The sequence below is a fragment of the Rhinolophus sinicus genome, linkage group LG04 (assembly GCF_036562045.2).
Source record: "Rhinolophus sinicus isolate RSC01 linkage group LG04, ASM3656204v1, whole genome shotgun sequence".
NCBI classification, from domain to species: Eukaryota; Metazoa; Chordata; class Mammalia; order Chiroptera; family Rhinolophidae; genus Rhinolophus; species Rhinolophus sinicus.
In genome coordinates this window covers 159,805,776-159,825,927 of record NC_133754.1, presented here as the reverse complement: position 1 = coordinate 159,825,927, position 20,152 = coordinate 159,805,776, and the positions used below count along the sequence as shown (strand labels likewise).

Below are 20,152 nucleotides of genomic sequence, written 5' to 3'. Positions count from 1 at the left end.
CATGATTTTCCCGGCGGCCCTTTCGCTAACATCCTCGAAGACTTCCGGAGCGAAGTGACGTCTCGAGCGCTTTTTGGCTACGTAAACTCACGGTGGGGGTGGAGGCTCGAGCGTGGTGAGTAGTGTCACTGATTAGGCGGAGAAGGTTCAATGAAGAAAGGTGTAAGAAAGGATCGGGACTGGCGGGTACGTGCGCATCTTACTCCCACTTCCGGGCTGTTGCCTCCTCGGGAACGCTGGGCGGAGAAATTGGGCCGGACCCGGTGCTCAGTTCCGATATACGGCACCGTCCAGCCGATTGCTTAATTTAAGAATGTAGGTAGAAGTCGTTCGTGGCTCCTCCTTTTCCTTCACCTCCTACATAACAATCTATCCCTAAACCCTGCTGGCTCTACTTTCAAAACGAATCCAGAATCAGACGACGTTACTCCTTTGTTCACGGTGCTCCAATGACTTGCCGATGCAGATTTCATACCCTGGCTTCCAGGGTTCTTCCTCTCTCATCACCGTACTCCAACCACTCGGACTTTCTTCCTGTGCCTCCAATGAGTCAAGCTTGTTCTCCCTTTAGGAATTGATACTATTTCTTTTGCCGGAAGATCTGCTTCTAAATCTGCATAGATGGCTTGTCATTTAGGTCCCAGCTCAAACATCAGGTCCTTCATGAAGCCGTCCCTGGCTACCCAATGTTTTAGTTCATTCAACAAATGTATTGACATTTAGCACCTCCTATGTGCCAGGCAGTGTTCTAGATGCTGAGGATGCAGTGGTGAACAAAGGAAAATCCCTGCTTTCTTGGTGCTGATGACCCATCTAAGAATGGGCAAAGAAAACAGTGCAATCAGAGGTAGTGGGCAAAGGGGGAGGAGTAGAAGTTGAGATTAGAGCGGTGGTGGGAGGGGCTTTGTAAGTACTTTGGACTTGATCTGAGTGCGTTGAGAAGCCTTTGGAGACTAATCTTATTTTTTAAGGTACCTCTGTCTCCTCCAGGAGGAGGGCAGTTAGTGGGTTGCAATAATTCAGTCAGGCAAGGATGGTGGCTTGAACGGAGTTTGTAGTAAAGGTGGTGTGAAGTGATCTGATTTGGTTGTATTTCAAAAAGCAAAGTTACTAGGATTTTCGGAGGGACTGGAAGATGGTTTTGAAAGAACAAGGAGTCAAGAAGAAGCCCAAAGATTTTTGAGTAACAGGAAGGATAGACTTGTCATTTATGGAGGTAAGGAAGACGGGAAGAGCAAGAGTTTGGTTTTGAACGGTTACCTCTGAACAGCCTGTTAGCCCTCCGGCTGAAGCTATCCAGTAGACAGTTGGATGTGTGAATTTGGAGTTCAGGAGAGAGGGCCCCACCTGGAGATATAAATCTGGAGTCAGCATATAGTATTCTAAATTTAAATTTTCCTTTATTTATGATTGCTTCCCTTTTTTTTAATGGAAGTTTCAAATATTTACAGAAGTTGAGAAAATTATATAATGAACCTCCATGTACTTTATCAACCAGCTTCAACAATTACCAACTAAGAGCCAGTCTAGTTTCACATATATTATCCCCCCCTTACACAGTTATTCTGAGGCAAATAAAGTTTTTAAGTCCTTGGGAGTAGATGAGATCACTTACAGGGTGACTATAGATAAAGTGATTCAATATTTAAAGTTGGGGACAATATGGAGGATCCCCACCAAAGGCAATTGAGAAGCAGCAGCTCTTATCACTGATATTTTCATGTTTTAAAATTTGTTTACTTATTTCGTGTCTCTTACTGGAATGTAAGTTACAAGAGAGCGGGGACCTGAACTGTTTCAGTAAGGCCTGCAGCCGCAGTACTGTTTTCTATGTGCCGGGCACATACCAAAATCCCCACATAGAATAGTTAGGAATATATAAGTTTAAAGCAAGAACTGAAAAGGATTACGAGTGAGGGGAGGTCAATTTGGGGCGGTGGGACAGGTGTATGTGGAGACACTGAGGCAGGAGAGGGAATGGCGTGTTTGTGCACTGTGGCCAGAGTAGGATACTTGAGGGAGAGTGTTGTCTGAGATAAGCCAAGAGTGGTAGGAGAACTAAGGATGTGCCAGACGTTTCCCATGTCCTTTCCAATCCTCACTACAGCCTTGCAATGTAGACATTGTCATCTGCATTTTAGAAATTAGGGACGTAGAACTCAGACGTTTAATGTCTTGCCCAGGTTCACGTACTTGCACCCAGCTGCACCTCGATCCAGAGCCCATGCTTTTCTGGTGTTTCATGTTGCCTCTTTGTCACTTGTTAACATTTGCTTTATAAAAGCAAGAATGCAGTGTGTTGATTGTAGTGTGTCCATTTTGACAAGTCCTGGCCACAGTAACAATTTGTATATTTCTTCTGGCTCACTAAAATGGGGGCTGTTTCAGTAGTTATTTCTTCTATGAAAGGGAATTTGCCCAGTGTCTATAACTGAAGTTGCTAGCACACAGCTTGGTTGATTTCCATTGTACCCAGGCTTTTTTGATATCATTTACCCTAAATGTTTGCATGGTTTGCCTCCTAATTCAGGTTTCTGCTTAAATGCTACTGCCTCAGACTACGCTCTGTGTTTTAAAGATCCCCTCTATCACTCTGGTTCCTTACCCTGCTTATTTGTCTCCGTAGCCCTTTTTACCATCTGACTTATTTTTTAATCAATTTATTCATTTGTTTACCTCCTGTCTCTCCCCCACTGGAATGCAGAGACTTTTTCTATTTCATTCACTGCTATCTCCCCAGTGTCCAGAACAGTGCCTGCTAAATAAATATTTGTTGAATGAATGAGCGAATGGGCTACAGGGCCCATGCTCATTTGCATCATTGATTAGCTTTGAGTTTACTTCCAGTAGTAATCAAAGACTTGGACAGTGTTGTTTCTCCCTTGCTCACTTCCTAGGAGATAGTTAACTGAAAGGAATCTGCTCCACTCTTGCAACCAAGCCAGATGCCTTCTTCTACTTCACCAGACCAGGGAGAGGACCTGGAGACCTGTGTTTTACGATTTTCAGACCTGGATTTGAAAGACACAAGTGTTATCAATCCCAGTAGTAGTCTCAAAGCAGAGCTCGATGTCAGTACAAAGAAGAAATACTCATTCGCAAAGAAAAAGGTACAGTTGCTGTCGGTGTTGTGGGATCATGCATGTGTAGTTAACGCAGATAGATCTAGAAGTAGCTTATCAAGGTTGTCCTCCAGGGAGTGGAGGGTTAGTGAGACACTAGGCTGTCGCCATGTTCAAGGTAAGGTGTAGTCAGAGCCATTACTAGTGATCTTAATTCAATGCCAGGCAAAGGAGAATCGTAGGCAGGTGTGGCTCAGGAACACTTCTGGTGGAGCACTTGAGGACCGGTCCTAGACAGAGGGGCTGGGTTCCTTTCCCCGCCTAGGGTGACGGGAGGAATCGCAGGAACCCAGGAGACCTAGTCATAAGGAGAACAGACAGATACTAGGGCAGCTGCTACCTTAGACTCCTGATCTGGTCCAGCTGGTATAAAGGTTATTATGAAAACTGTTATTCTCACAGGAAGTTCTACAGGATAGTAGAACATAAAACTGGAAACCCCTGTGGAAACATAATAGAAGGGATTTCACTGAGACTTCCATTAGCCTTAAACCTAAGGTTATTTAACAGTGACATCGGCGTGTCATTGCAGGCATTTGCCCTTTTTGTCAAAACCAAAGAAGTTCCGGCACCTTCCTTTGAATGTAAAGAAAAATGGTGGAAATGCTGTCAGCAACTCTTCACAGACCAAACTAGCATCCATAGACATGTGGCAACACAACATGCGGATGAAATTTGCCACCAGACTGCTTCTATTTTAAAGCAGCTGACTGTGACGTTGAACTCCTCCAAGAGTCTTAAGTCTGCAGACAAAAGGACCCCTCTAATAGAGTACCTCACTCGAAACCATGACATGTCCGCTTGGCTCCCTGATACGAGCTGCTTTAGCCCTGATGAGCTCATAAGGTAAGAATTTCATTCTGTACTTTTGGTTTAATTTTAAAAATGTTTTTCCAGGCATAATGAGGCTCTCACTACCCATCCACTGAAATGGCAAGATCCTAAAGGCACAGAATTTCTCTACCGGCCTAAGCTAGGCCAATAAACATGTACTATGTGTAATAGAAGAGCATAGTCTATGCAGTACCATGTACCTACGCAGCAGGCAGTATTGCTAGGTTTCTCAGAAACCATCCTACATCTTCTAGGGAAAGGTAAAGAATAGAAAATTGTATTATTTTCAAAGAGAAGTGGAAAGGCCCAAAAATATTAATGATTCCTCTACCATGAATGATGTCAGAGCTTTAAAAAGGGTTTTTGTTACCAAATGTGGTTTTGTGAGCTGAATGTGTTTTAGAAAGGATTTTAACTTTTAGAGAGGCGAAGGATTAGAAATTCAGATTTTGCCTTTGAAAAATTTACCAAATCATAATATTATAGAATTCTACAGGACCGATTTCTAATTTTAAGCAATTCCTGAACTATTTGGTGAATAGAAAATGTCCAAGTTTGATTCACTTTTATCACCAGTATTTTTATCAGATAGAAGAAAGAGAATTGAACTTAGAGTCAGACTTGAGCTAGTGACTAAAATTCTGTGTGCCTTCATTTCCTCATTTCTAAAATGGGAACAATAATGCCTGCCCGGCCCTACCTCACAGTATTGCTGTATGAATTATATAAAATGATGATGGTAAGAGCACTTGCAAACTGTAAAGTGCTGTACAAATGTGGCCTTGTCATTTCTGTATAGCCCTGCACTTCGAGGAATTTGCTTTCCAGTTAGAGAAATAAATAAAAAAACATGAAACAATTAGCAGATGATGTGAGACAGGCTATTTAATTATCAGTGAACTTGTAAGGTTCACATAATAATGTGTTACAGGAGTTTAGAGAAAATAAAATAAATAGGCTTTAGACTAGAGAAGGTTTTGGAGGACAGTAGGCCCTGAAACATGATGAAGGTATTGATGAGAGAGTTATAGATTCCAGAACTGGATGGGACCTTACTTAGCATCTACTATAGCATTGTCTAAAATATGTACGTGCAACATTACTTGTGGAAGGAAGATGCTATCAAGTGTTGAAAAGACGCACTGAAGACAGATAGATTTGGGGAGCACTAGGTTAAAATGTCCTTTATTGCAGGACTTCTCAGAGCCTGCAATGGATAATGGACTTTCACTGTGACTCAGAGGGAGATGCTGTCTGCTGTCTTTGGGATTTCTCAGACACGTAGTTTCCTAGAACAGCTGCAGAGCACACTTTGGGAAATGCAGCTTATTTCAGTTTTCCAGTTTTACAGAAGAGGAAATCAAGGCTCAGAGATGTTAAGAGACCCACCCAGGTCCCCCCACTAGTTAGTATAAGACAGCACAGTAGAAAGAGTATGGGTTCTAGTTGCAGAAGGCTGGTGTTTGAGTCCTGACTGTTACTTTGTAACTATCTCACCTGGGAGGAATTGGCCTCAGTTTACTCAGCTACAAAGTACAGATACTGTCTTCTTTGGAGCAAAGGCAGCCATGAGGTGCTCCATCCTGGCCTTCCCTCTGCTTCTGCCGAGGATCCTTTGTGAATTACGGCCTCCTTATGCCAGTGACTCAGATGCTCTTTCCCTGTGGTTTTCTTTCTACAGTGGCCAGGGCAGTGACAAAGGGGAAGTGCTACTTTATTACTGCTACCGCGACCTGGAAGATCCGCACTGGGTCTGTGCCTGGCAGACAGCCCTGTGTCAGCACCTGCACCTCACAGGCAAGGTAACCCCTCCCACACCCCATCCTTCACTGCGCTTGTCTGGCCTCCAGCTTGGATTGCAGAGGCTGTGCTTGTTACGAAAGCATTCACTGTTGGGTTCTTAGCAATTAGTAAATCCTGCTAGGCATTTAAGTAGAATTCTAAATAACTATTAACTTAGTGTTTTAGAAGAATATTTAGTGGCATAAGCCAGGGGTCAGCAAACTTTTTCTTAACGAGCTAATTAGTAACTATTTTAGGCTTTGGGTAAAAAACTACTCAACCCTGCTGTTGTAACATGAAAACAACCGTAGACATCATGTAAAAGAATGGGTTTGCCTATGTTCCAATAAACCTGTATGCAAAAGCAGACATATTTGCTGACCCCGGGCATAGGGAAATGTTCTCCATCTAGTAATTGAAAAAAAACGTTTTACAGAACTATACATAGAGGTATGATTCCAAGTTGCTTCTTAATTTTCCCAGACTGTGTCAGGGTTTTACCATTTTGTGGTATTGACATTTGCTGTTTCCCTTCGCTCTAGAATGCTTTTTCCCTAGAACATCACATGGCTCATTCCTCACTTCAGATCTCTGCTCAAAGGTTATCTCCTCAGAACGCTAAAGTAGTCCTCTGCAAATATCATCACTTTCTACCCCCTTCTGCTCAGAGAATTTTAAAGAATTTACTACTATCTGAAAGTATAACCTTTGTTTAATTTGTTATAATCTAGAATATAAACTTCTATATTATAATATAGAATATTAGCTTCCATAGAATATATTACATAGAATAGAATATAGAATATAAACTATGACCTATAATATAGAATATACACTTCTGTAATCTAGAATGTAAGCTTCTAGAACAGGGGTGTCCAAACTGCAGCCCGGGCGGGCCAACTGCGATCCGCAATCCATTGTTAATTGGCCCGCAGCAAATTCCAAAAATATATTTAGTTTACTTAAATAAACCAGGTGAGGCAATACATACTTTACCTCGAGTTAGTGGCCCAGCTGTTTGTGTATTTTACCGTATATGGCCCTTGGTAAAAAACGTTGAAAAAAGTTTGGACACCCCTGTTCTAGAGTATAAGCTTCTATACATAATGTAGAATATAAGCTTCATGAGGACAGGGATTATGTCTTAATTAATTGATGTATTGTCGGTGTTAGAATAGGGCTTAGCACATGACAGACAGTAAATATTTGGAGAATATTGAATAAAGGAATGAATGTATGTGACAAAACCACAAGTGTGTGTATAAAGATGGAAGGTAGTAGATACCAAAATGTTAATCAGTGATTTTCTCTACAAGAGGCTCATGGCTGGTTTTTATTTTCTTGTTTTTATTATTTTTTTAATATCCTTGATTACATATATATACGTGTGTGTATAGTTTACATTTTTAAAAATTTAAATAAAAAAGTGAACTAGGTTCCTTCTGAGATTCCCCTCTGGCACTATCTTACACCTCACCTTTCCCACGCATGTCCCAGGCTTTAATTCCCTGAGGCAATCATTTGATCGTCATTTTCCACATCTCTGATTTCCAAAGGTAGTGACTGAAAGCTTCACTTAAAACAACCCTTGACTCCATTCATTTCTGTCCACTTCCACCACCTTAGACCAAGCCCCCATGCTCTCAGACCTAGTCCTTTTCAGTAGCTTATAACCTACTCTCCATTCTTCCATCCTTGCCCGTGGTTTAATCCATTCTCCACACGGCAGCCAGAATGATATTGAAAGTGACATAAAATCGTATCACTCCCTCCTCAGACTCTTTCAATGGCTATCCAGTGCATTTAGAATAAAACCCAGATCCTTAACATGCCGTTAGGTTCCTGCATGATTTGGCCCCTTCGTACCTTTTCCACTTACCTGATACTGTTCTTTACTCATTACACTCCAGCAACTGTGGCTTTCAGTTTCTTGGAGCCCACAAAGTTTTTTTTGTGTCTTTGGGCCTTTTTATAAGAAAACTCCTCTTCAAGGAACTCTTCCACACCCACTTGGTTTCTCAAACTAAGTTTTACTCAACCTTCAGTTCTCAGTTTTAATGACACTTCCTCAAAGAGATTTCCTGACCTTCAATCTAAATTCATTTTTCTAAAATACACTCTCATAGCATCTTGTAGTAATTTTTATAGCACATGTCAATTTGTAACTTTTATCTTAATATGTGTGACCTCCATCTGTAAGCTCCAAGAGGGCAAGAACTATATTTTTTCCAACCACTATATCCTTAATTCCTAGCACAATTTCTGGCACATAGTAAAATAATTAGTAAACATCTGTGGAATGAATACATTTATCATAATCTCTACTTAGAGAATACCTTGAAAGATGGATATTCTCACAGTAAACCTGAATGTACAAAAAGGATACCAGTATCTTTCCTTGGTTTAGGGGCAGATTCTTATTCTTGGTCCACCCAAAAGGTGAACTAGCAGTGAGGGTTTCTGACCACAATGTGGCAGCACCTGCCTGGATCTTCTGTCTAAAATCTTAGGCTTCAAGGATCCATGCCCAGTTTACTGAGAGAGTTTTTTGCTGGCAGGAGATTTGGCAGAATATTAGCGTTTAGGTAGAGAAAGAGGAGAACTTGAAAATTCTGGAATTATGGAAAGAAGCTTCTAATCCTTATTACGATACATTCCTTATGGCCTCAAGATATTTGAAGGCATGCATTGGAAACTTTGGAAAGGAAAAACATTAAAAGATTTGGAGCCAGTAAGATCTAGGTTTGATCCAGAATGCTCATCATGGAACTCCAGATAGTTAGTTGTCATTGGCTTGTGAAATGAATGCCATTTATTTCCATGCCCTAAAGAATTGAATCAAGTGAGGCAACAAATGAAGTATCTTCTCTGGGCCCTCAATAAAAAGGGCCTTTTAAAATTTTTCAAATTCTATGCATCTGGAGGTACCATTGTTATTACATAGGTACCGTGTTTCCCCGAAAATAAGACCTAGCCAGACAATCAGCTCTAATGTGTCTTTTGGAGGAAAAATTAATATAAGACACAGTCTTATTTTACTATAAGACCAGGTATATAATGTAATATAATATGTTATATAATACCGGTATAATAAAATATTATGTAATATAAGACCGGGTCTTATATTAATTTTTTTCTCCAAAAAACGTATTAGAGCCCATTTCCAGAGAATACCATGATACTGTGTTGGCACTTTGTCTTAGCACTTTTCTCTGGAGAGCTCAGCTCCCTCTAAGATGATCTGTCTTTAAACTCATCCAAAGGATTGTGTAGAACCAAAACAACTAACTTGGCAGGGCCTCCAGAGCACTGCTTCGTGAGGCAGGGCCCTTAACCCAGGCTCTAACTTCTCCTAACCGTTGAAACATTTCAAAGAGAGTACAGGGTTTGAGAAGCCTCAGATGTGGATACATGTTCATTTGTTCAACAGATACATATTGAATGCCTACTGTGTGGCACTGGTTATGCAACAGTGAACAAAACACACACACTCCTCCTGGAATTTGTATCCCGGTGAGTGGGTTTGCAATGGTGGGCTTTGCCCAAAACACCATGCAGAGATGTACTCACCTCACTCCCCTTCCCAGCCCTCAGATGTGCTCCGTGCTTTAGGACTGGGGCACTAGCTCCCCAGCAGTGTTTTTCGTTGTTGGTTCTCTTTTACCCCTGTTTTATCAAGATGAAGAAATTGAGTTTCAGAGAAGTAATTTTCTCAGGGCCACTTGGCAAATAAGTGGCAAAGCTGAATCTTGATTCTAGCTCTGCTGACCTGGATTAAGCTCAAAATTCAGTTCTTTGGCCATTGGACAAGTGGAGCTCCATAGCAAATGGGGCTTCCAGTAGTTTCATTCATTTCATTCTCTTGTTCAGCACATATTAACTGAGTGCCTCATCTGTAGGCAGTGCCATTTTGGAAAACTACAGGTATCTTTGTGTGACAGCACTTTAGTAGCCACAGCAGTGTCTGCTTCTCCTGTTAAACTCATTGACACACATGAGCCAGTTCTGCCCTGGGAGGGTTTAAACGAAGCTAAGAGCAGACTGCATTCCCTTTCTCTTACTATCTTGTGTCTCAGGTTCGAATTGCTACAGAAGGAATCAATGGGACAGTTGGGGGGAGTAAACTGGCAACCAGACTGTATGTGGAAGTCATGCTTTCCTGCCCATTGTTTAAGGATTATCTGTGTAAGGATGATTTTAAGGTAAGAGAAATTGAAAATGAAATGGGTCTGGGCCATTGCTTCTGCCTCGGTGCCTCTTCCTGCTGTAGGTTATGAGGAGGAGGTCAGTGTAGAGAAATACGTATGCCCGATAAATACCTTTTCCCCATTAGGTCCCAGGGCAGTGCGGTAGAAGGAGCATGCTTGTGCCTCTAAGTCGCCCTGTGGTCTTGGGCAAGTTAGTGCCGTCCCGGACCGTACTCTCCCTTCTTACAGAATAAGGATGTGACGGCTTACCCAGTCTGGACTCGGAAACTTAGATGTGTTTGCTCACTAGAGCGACCACCTGGCCCTTTCAGGGCATCACTGCCTTTTTAGTGAATGATCAGATGAGCACTTGGCACCACATGGGGGAATCATGTTGCTCATAAATGTCTTCTGCCTGGACAGAGAGAGAAAGGCTGTACCCTGTTTTGTTTCTTCATTGGCTAGACCAGCGAAGGAGGAGCTTGCTGTTTTCCAGAATTGCGTGTTGGTGTGTTTGAAGAAATCGTGCCTATGGGGATCAGTCCCAATAAAATCTCCTACAAGAAGCCTGGTATGCTTGCTCTTAGAAGAAAAAAATTGCTTTTCTTCAAATGGATAAAACACGTAGAGACAAATGCGAAAGTTAGACACTGACCAGCAAGACTTGTGATGGGTTCTCTCTTTAAATAGCTGTGGGTTGGCTAACACTTGGGTCATTCAAAAATCGGTCTTCTCTTTGGTGCTGTGGTAATTGACTGGCCCCTAAGAATGACCTGCCGTAGTTCTTCATAATGATTTGGCAAGAAGTTGTTTTCTCTATCCAAAGATAGCAATTTGGGAAGAGTGTAATTATTATTTGTAAATAGTTCATCAGCTGAATAAAACACACACGCTTTTTGCTACAGGAAGCAAGTGGCTTTCAACACCAAAGCATTTTGTTTCCAAATGCTCTAGAATGTTCTAGTCCCTCTTTTCCTCATGGTTACCATAGGTGGTTGAAAGATAGACATTTATTGGCTGGGATTTTTGTTTCTGATTTACTTTTTACTATGAAAATATTCAAACATTAAAAACAGTAGAGAAAAGACTAGAGTGAACTCCCATGTACCTATCACGCAGCTTCAGCAATTACAGATTCATGGCCGACTTTCATCTATACCTGTCCCCTTTCCCCATCCTGCATTATTTTGAAGGAAATCCCAATATCATGTCATTTCATTCATAAATAATTTAGTAGATATCTCTAAAAGATAAAGATGAAAACAAAACTCAAACCATTTATCACACCTAAAACATTTTTAACAGTAATTGCTGTTAAAAATGTAATTCCTGTTAATATTATCACACATCTATTCAGTGCTTAAAATTCCCACTGATCTCATAATTTTTTATGTTTGTTTCTATTAGGATTCAGGTAAGGTCTACTCACTGCGTTTGACCACTAGGTCTCTTTAAGTCTCTCGTAACCAATAGGTTTGCCGCCATCTTTTTATTCCTCTTAAAGTTTATTTTTTAAAGTAACTAGATCATTTTGCTCGGAGAGTTTCCCACAATCAGGATAATGCTGATTGCGTCTATGAGATGTTCCTCTGTCCTCTATTTTCTATAAATTAGTAGTTAGATTTAGAGTAGTGCTAAGAGAAATATAATGTGAACCACATATGGAATTTTATATTTTCTAGTAGCCACATCATAAAAAGGAAAAGGAAACAAGTGCCATTAATTTCAGTACATAGTAGAGCTAAAATATTATTTCAACGTGTATCTCATGTAAAAAATGATTTGACTTTGTGTTGCATCCTAAGTCCTCGATAGCCTGTATCTATGTCACCTTTATTATAGCACATCTCAAGTACAGTTCAAGTGCATGTGGCTGGTCACCTGTGGCCACCATATCAGACAGTTCAGATCTTGAGACTGGATGAGATTCAGGTCTGAGCTACTGGTTTTTTCTCTAAGACTACTTCATAGGTAGTATTGTCTCCTTTCATCAGGAAGCAAAAAGGTCTGACTGATGCTGTTCATTTTTTAATACGTAAATATTGAAAAGAAGGCTCTAAGAGTCAAGCCAGGGGGGAAATCTTAATACAAGCATCTGAAAAAAGAGACTCAATACACGAGGTGAGAAGGGCCAAAAAGGGAGGTGTCTCCTTAGTGTCCCTACCTTATCAGGAGGCAGGATGATGACAAACCACCCTTCCTGGGCCCTAAAGGACACTGGTCAGGAGGTTAGGGGAGAGTGGGCTCCAGGCAGTACTGTGCTTTTGTCATTTGAGCCAAGTTGTTTGAAGGCACCTCTTTTAAACACGTCCATATGACTCACTGTCCATTGAGGCCATCGCAGGGCCAGGAGAGCAGCAGCAATAGTAGCAATGGGAATGGGTGTGGCTCCCGGTGGCTCCCTCTAAGTAGAATTCTTGGCAGATTTCCATGCTGCTCACCAGAGTTTTGAACCTCCCTTTTCACCCCATTGTTTTGGTGACTGTATAATTACGTGACAATTACTTATATAAAATCTCGCCTTGTTACATTCTCCCTACAATCCTAGGTTGGGCAGGTCAGCATCCATATTCCTTGGCTGTGTTCTGGGGCTCCAGCCCCACCTGGGTACCCAGCAGTTCCAGGTGGTTGTTGGGATTCGTTCCTGAGCGGAAAGAGGCTCTTTTGGTGCTGTCAGGCTGTGTCTCGGGTGGTGACTGAAGCCCGTGAGGTGTGGTTACTCCACACCACCAAATTCTCCAAAGTTCCTTGCAATCTACTGAGATATCTGAACCCCCAAAGATACAGGAATATTTCTATTCTGGAGAGTTGAGAAGACAAAAGGACCCACCAGACAGATTCTCTCGTTTTTAATCTTTTATCTTCTTCGTCTCCTTTCTCTCCTCCATCCTCTTTTCATCCTTTTCTCCCTCCCTCTTCTTTCTCATACAAGTATATCATTCCTGCTATCAACCCCTCCTACCCTTTTCTCTTTTACTCATGCACACAAACTTAAGACGCATCCTTCTTACCTTGCTGTACTTTTAAAAAACATATTCCAACTTTATTCCACAACTTTATGCTCACACCTGCCTGTGCCAAAGTTCTTAGCCTTGAACATGTACTTGACCTTGGTATAGAACAGTTTATAAAGCCTATAGTCAAGTATATACATGTCCAGGCTCCTCCAGGTGACAACAGAACACTGGCCATAAAATGGACCAACAGACCCACATGGCAATTTAGATCCCAAGTATCTGGCTTTTATCGTTGGGTTAGATCAGATATAAGGATGCAAACTTCTTTGACTATTTCTAAACTTCCAGGTGTCCACAGTGCTCATCTTAGGAGGAGGGAGAGTGAGGGCACCTGGAATTACTAAATTATTTCATCATGATCATCAGATAGTGTTATTTTGAGACATAATTATAAAAAGTTTAGGTGGAAAGAAACAAAGCAACATGTAAGTCATTGGCCTGGGCCAACTGTGATGGGTTTTTTTTTGTTTTTTTATGTGTTTTGTTGTAACTAATTTTTTGGTTTGGTTTTAGGAATCCATTTATCCCCAGGTGAATTTCATAAAGAAGTAGAAAAGTTTTTGTCTCAGGCAAATCAAGAACAAAGTGATACTATCTTACTGGACTGCAGAAACTTCTATGAAAGCAAAATAGTAAGTAAGAACCAGAATTTAGTCCCCACAGCATAGCATGTTTCCAAAGAGGACACTGTGTGTGCCCACCCGTGGCCAAGGCACATGGATCTCTTTCTACTGCTAGCCTCTTCAGAGAAGACCCAAGCCTTTGAACCCAGGATCTGGTGAGAAAGTCCAAGAAAGTATGAATTAAAGACATCTTAGCAAATAATATACTTTCTGGCTCCCATGTATCTACCCTTGACATGTATCAAGGACCTTGTAAAATTTGCTTTGGGCAGTTTCTCCAGTTCCCTTGAAGACTCGGAGAAGGTGACCTGCAGCCCACCAGACTTGTTTCTGAGTTCCAAATCTTGAAGTTGAAAGGTCAGAGTGTGGGATGAAAACAGCAACTAGCAAGTATTTGCTTGCTGAGGTTGGGGTGTTTGACACAGAAAGAACCTTTGTTCCTACCAGGTATTCTTTTCTGATCATTTTCCTTCTGCTGCTCCCATGTTGTAGGGACGATTCCAAGGCTGCTTAGCCCCAGACATCAGGAAATTCAGTTACTTCCCCAGCTACGTTGACAAAAATCTGGAACTTTTCAGAGAGAAGAGGGTACTGATGTATTGCACTGGGGGCATCCGTTGTGAGCGGGGTTCAGCCTACCTCAAAGCCAAGGTGAGTCACCACCCTTGGGGCCCTGCAGGCGTGGCAGAGAAGACGACCTCACCTACTGCATGTGTGGAGCTCTCCACCCCCACCTTCGTTCCCTCTGTTACTTCCCGCCCGCTAGGGCGTTATTTTCCCCCTAGTATGTTTCCAGCTTAGAGTCTATAAGTACAAAATCTGCAGTTCTTAAATCTCAAGATGCGAAAAGCACTTCGCAGTCTCTAAGAATCATCAAGTAACTAAGGGAAAGATTAGTTAACATCTCCCTTCTCCTAATCCTTTTGCTTAATCCTGAGAAGAGCAAATTCAGTAACATTGCATGTCCCAACAGGTGTCTTCCTATATTTAGGGGGCAGCAAAAATAGTCGGGCTTCGTAGGATCTAGAGTGTGAAGGCCCTGACTGCTGTCATCACCTGTCCCCCTCGTAGGCAAGATCTGGCCAGTTGGTTCCTTGACCCCTTGGTCAGCAGTGTCTCGGTGTCCTGCAGTGGGAGCCAGGAGCACCCCTTTAGCATTCGTCACCACATGCCACTCCTCTGTGGAGCTTCACTGGTCTCTGCTTGTCTCCTCAGATTTCCTGTTGTTTTTCCATACATAGGGTGTGTGCAAGGAAGTGTTCCAGCTCAAGGGTGGCATCCACAAGTACCTGGAAGAGTTTCCTGATGGGTTTTACAAAGGGAAGTTGTTCGTTTTCGATGAGCGTTATGCCTTGTCTTACAACAGTGACATAGTGTCAGGTAGGTCTGCAGGGGCCCAGACCCTAAACTTGTGATCAGGCACACACTCTGTTTTAACCATTCTGGAAGGCAGACCACTACTGATTACTTGAATAAAATAGGAAAAAAAGTAGTAGCACCACCATTGCCCAACAGTGTTGGAGATACAGTGGTGCAGCAGACAGAGCCCTGGACCAGGAGTCGGGAGGCCTGTATGGGGATCCTGGCCTCACCAGTTACTACCATGTTTCCCCGAAAATAGGACCTAGCCGGACCATCAGCTCTAATGCGTCTTTTGGATCAAAAATTAATGTAAGACCCGGTATTTTTTTATTTTATTTTATATTATATTGTATTATATTGTATTATATTGTATTCTATTATATTATATTATATTAATATAAGACCCGGTCTTATATTATAGTAAAATAAGACCGGGTCTTATATTAATTTTTGCTCCAAAAGACGCATTAGAGCTGATGGTCCGGCTAGGTCTTATCTTTGGGGAACATGGTAGTTAGGCCAGTCCTTTAAAATGAGGATAATGTCCCTTGTTCTGACTACCTGCTAGGAGTTGAATTAATAGGCTAAATCTTAACCTGGTGTCAACATATAGAATTCAGGGATTCTATGAATTTGGATGGGAAAATAATTATAATAAATTTATCTTTATTTTCATAACCCCTCACTTAAATGTAGCATTTCCTTCAGTTATGACTATAAGCAACAAATCAGTAATGCTGGACGTACCTGTGACTTTGTTGTCAATGGAAATCACAATATTTCCATAGATTACAGTTGTCCAGATATCTCAAAATAGCATTGATGTTCATCATTGCTTCCAAATGGAAATAGTTATTTGGCCCACCACTAAGTCTTATTATTTAATGTGCTAATAAATATTATATCCCAGACTTTAAAAAACAACTTTAACATTTTGTATTTCTACATAATACAGTTTCCTGTGTAATCCTGTGTAGGTTATTTTATGCATTTAAAAAGTATTTTTCTAAGACAGAGTTCATAGTCTTCACTGAACTGCCAAGTAAACCTATGGCACAAAATAAAAGAACCTCTAGTTTAGATGGTATATGGACACATGTGGTATGCACTTTAGAGTTGTGGGTGGGGCATTCCAAGGTGGGAGCTGAACCGCGGGCCAAGGCCAGAGACAGAGGCAGTCTCAGGAAGGGGTGGTCACAGGAAGTATGTGGTTTGACTATAGTTTTGAGGCCACAGTAACGTGGTACCAGATGAGGGCACTTAGTAAAGAAGGATGGAAATAAGCCTTTAGAAAAAATGGCTCTCACCCCTGGATGTCACACTCTTGTATAGGAAGGTCACAGGCAGACAATCCTAGTGACTATTGCAGTTTTGTAGAACTCTTCGGATCAGAAAGTGAGATGGTATTACCGCTCAGATAATGAATAAGATGTGAGTTTGAATGATTTTTAAATTCATTTTCACGGTCTTATGTTTCTCTCTTATTGAAAGCTACTTCAAATGTTTTGGAGCTAGGTGGAGTACAAAGGGGAGCGAGAAGGCCCAAAGGTAGCTTAGATAAGCTAGGTAAGGAGACTTGAAGAAGAATGAGGTTATCAGTGGTAACAGGAAGTCAGCAGGAAAAAAGGACCTGAGAAGGTAGCTAATGTAAGTTTTAGGAATCCGGGTGGTCAGGGGTCCGCTGGCAACAGCAGGAGACCCTCAGGCCTGGGCAAGCGGGATGTGCACTGTGGAAGCTGAATGTAGCTGTGGGATCACCTGCATTAAGGTGTGTTGTTTCCCACTGAAAAGGGAACAAGCTAAAGGGAAAAGACTGTTGAACAAGGGGTGGTTGGCCAGCTCTGGAATAGTTAATGAAAGAGAAGCATTACTACCTGTTTTCTAAATGGGAAAAAGGATGGGTCAGTGAATGTGGGAATTAGGAAGACAATTCCCAGGAGCCAGCTCCCTCAAAAAAGTGGTGATGGGGACCATTTTCTGTTAGAAGACAGGAGACTTAATGTTTAGAAACCTTCCCAGGTGCAACAGGACATATTAGGTTCTGGTGAGCTAAGAGTTATATTTAGGAACTGGAAAGTGCCTCTCTGCATACACACACGTGTGTTTATAACGAAGGCTTTTCTACCTTCCTCAGAATGTTCATACTGTGGAGCCCCATGGGACCAGTATAAACTCTGCTCGACTCCCCAGTGCCGCCAGCTCGTCTTGACCTGCCCTGCCTGCCAAGGACAGGGATTCACAGCCTGTTGTGTTACATGTCAAGAGAAAGGGAACAGGCCAGCTTCAATCCCTGCCCAGAACAGCTTTAAAGAGGAATGCGAGTGTACAGCCCGACGGCCACGCATCCCCAGCGAACTTTCACAGCAGGTGCAGCTCCCCATGAGCCCAGAGCCAAGGCCTGATGTTGACGAGGATGGGCCCTGCTTGTGTGAGCCGCAGCGTCAGCATTTCTCTAAGCTGCCACAAAGCTAGGTTTGAGGGACCCCATATTGGAGAATATCAAGGCTGCAGCAACACAAACGGGAGGCTTTGGTGCTGTCCGAGAGCACTTCGGCAAACTGGCCGCCATACTGGCCACCTATACTTCACAGGGGGAGGGAATGGAAGGTGGGTGCTGGCCACTTCTGGCACATTCTGACTCAAGATGCTAGAGCACAGAAAAAGGTGAGCTGTGTGGGGTCCCAGAGCTGCCAGGGGACGCCCAGTGACCAGGTCATGCTTGTTCTGTACCACGCAGCAAGGCTGGTAGTAGTTTTTTTCTTGTCATTACACCTATCTGTTCTGATGGCAAAAGTGTGAAAGCTGTGGCCCCGGAAGTACACTCCTTGGAACCAGGTTCCTTAGGTCACCTGCTATCCACTTCTACCTTCACCTCGTGTCTGTTAGCCCGAGAGCACGAGACCAGGATCTGCGGACTCCAGCATCTGGCCCACCTCCTACTTTTGTAAACAGAGTTTTATGGGAATAGCCATACCCGTTCATTTACGTAGGATTTATGGCAGGCAGAATGAAGTATTTACAACAGAAACATTATGGACTGCAAAGCCTACAATATGTACTATCTGAACCCTTACAGAAAAAAATTGCCACCTCCTGTTCTAGACCAGCTCATCTGATGGAGCAGATGGTCTTAAAGATGTGGGCCACCTTCAGTGTTTACTGATTTGTTTCTGCGAGAGATTTCCCCCAATAGTCTCTGCTTCCCTCAACACCCACCACACTGTTAGCTGTCAAGTAGTCTCTTTTTGAGAGGTTCCGATTAGCTCGATTGACACTGGCATTTGGGCAGTTGCTTTGAGATGAGCAGCTCGGGGTATAAGACACGTTCTGAGGTCATTCAGCACTGCCATGGTGGTTGTCCAGCCTCCTGCCAGCATGCGGTTGGGCACATGTCCTCATCACAGAGGTACCAAGAAACACATACGCAGCCATCCATAAACCAACAGATTTAATATTACGTTGCAGTTTCCAGTGATGCAGAATAGAGCCGCAGTTGTGTTTCAGAGAAGCCGGGGGGGTGGCCATCCCTGCAGCATGGTGCCACGCCTGGGCCCGTCTGCAGCCTCAAGAGACGCTTTCCTAGTGGCGAGGCCCTGGCTCCACCTTTGGTTACCCTGTAGTGTCCACGTCCTTACAGTTCCGTGTGCAGGACTTTTCTTCCTCAAAAGCCTCTCTGCTCAGTGCTCTGCAGCTTAGTCTGTGCTCATCAGTTCTTTGGCCTGTCCTTTATCGTAAGATTTGCCCAATCATGAAAGTAACTCCGCAAGCAACAGAAATGGTAGCTTAACTGGCACTGTGGTATAGTAAAAGGCACTAGGGCACTGTGGCTGAACCTTTTTGCTGGATCCCAAGAGGTGCACATGATGTTAAAAAGGAGTCGGCAGAAATACCAAAATTAACGTTTTCAGAATCATCATCTTGGGATGGTTTGGCCAGGGTTTCCTAATTGTTTAATAGCTGGATCTTCAACACTGGCCTTCAGAGGCTTTAGCTTTTACAGGCATGAGATTAGCAGTGACTTGTCTAATAGGTGTGACCACAGGGAGTTAAAGTTTGTCAGCATAACCACGGTGGACTAGAAACGTATCCCTCTAATGTTTGACCTCACCTAAGCCACTAGCCCACAGCGCAACACACAAAGGTGGTTTCGAGTATTTGGCTATAGGTTTTCACATCCATCAGAAGGTTGACATTTGATAAGGACAGAATTCTTTCTGACTCTGGTATTGGTTGTAACTAAATCCCAGGTGTTCATAAGGAACACTCAAGGAGATGTTGGTGCCTGGGCTTGGTAAAGAAAGGATGGGTTTTGTAACTTGAAATTTTACCATTGGCTTTTCTATCATTTCCTCATATCCAGCAAAAGGAATCTCATGTTCTGTGATTCCTGGCAGAGCTCTGTGGCTTCAGTCTTTCTGTCTTTCTCTAGGGGCAAAATTATATTCAATTATATTCGTGATCCGGTAATCAGTTTGGCAACTTTAATCTTGAGGTCCTTAAAATTTAAAGGAAGATTAATAAAGAATTATGATCTGTTTGCTAACTGTTAAGATCAAATTTGTAATAAAGTATTTTATAATACTTCTGAATCTTGCGGAAGAGTGTGCTGTTTGTTCATGTGTTACATGTTTTAAATACACCTGAAACACCACCTAGCAAGGCCACCAAAACCAGTGCTTGGGGTTAAGTCACTGCTGCTATAGCATCATCTTCAGTAAGATCTGCCGGTTTAGGGGCTTCTTAGTTTTTAAATAATAACCAGACTGAACTCCTGTGACTAAAGAAAAACTTCACATTAGCCATAGTTTATAAAATTTTCAACTACAACCACTAGTTAACCTAAAACCTTTAGTGCATAAAGAACTGAACCACAAAAGGGTTTTGTGCTGGCATTTTGCCTTCTGGTTTCCACTGCAGAGCACGGAGTATCAGGAGAACATGTCCAGTTCAAGGGCGTGGTCATCGCCGCCACACACTAGACGCCACTCCGGCACTTGGGAATGATAGGCCCAGTCAAGTCTGCGAGCCGCCTCTTCCTCACTAGAAAGGAATGGAGATGAGATGTCAGCCGGTTGTCTCTGCACCAGGAACCACCACTGTCACTCGGAGAAGGCACTGTGAAGCTTCTCGTTAACTTTTGGTTTAGCAAAGTCTGAAGTCAGTCATTTTTAAAGGACAGTTATGTGTGGGTTGTGTAACAGCCCTCTAGTTTGTCAGCGTTCACT

General features: G+C 42.5%; 2 protein-coding genes across 5 annotated transcripts in view; one reads left to right on the top strand and one right to left on the bottom strand.

Moving 5' to 3' along the window:
• Positions 1-30: 30 nt before the first annotated feature.
• TSTD2 (thiosulfate sulfurtransferase like domain containing 2) lies at positions 31-19,516 on the top strand. 3 transcript variants are annotated; one of them, XM_019729183.2, is made up of 10 exons: positions 31-115; positions 2,898-3,110; positions 3,655-3,968; positions 5,638-5,758; positions 9,815-9,940; positions 10,391-10,496; positions 13,456-13,574; positions 14,058-14,216; positions 14,807-14,945; positions 17,062-19,516. In XM_019729183.2, exons 2-10 carry the CDS (start codon positions 2,946-2,948, stop codon positions 17,397-17,399), a joined length of 1,587 nt encoding a protein of 528 aa, XP_019584742.1. In that variant the 5' UTR covers positions 31-115; positions 2,898-2,945; the 3' UTR covers positions 17,400-19,516. The 3 variants fall into 3 exon arrangements, with proteins under 3 accessions (XP_019584742.1, XP_019584740.1, XP_019584741.1); XM_019729181.2 differs by having other exon boundaries at positions 50-186; XM_019729182.2 differs by having other exon boundaries at positions 80-315.
• The window catches only part of TMOD1 (tropomodulin 1), a 79,130-nt gene continuing 77,336 nt past the window's right edge, over positions 18,359-20,152 (bottom strand). For both annotated transcript variants that reach the window (XM_019729186.2, XM_019729185.2), the window contains exon 10: positions 18,359-19,967. In XM_019729186.2, the coding sequence (XP_019584745.1) occupies positions 19,903-19,967 (65 nt within the window). In that variant the 3' untranslated portion in view covers positions 18,359-19,902. The remainder of the gene's footprint in view (positions 19,968-20,152) is intronic.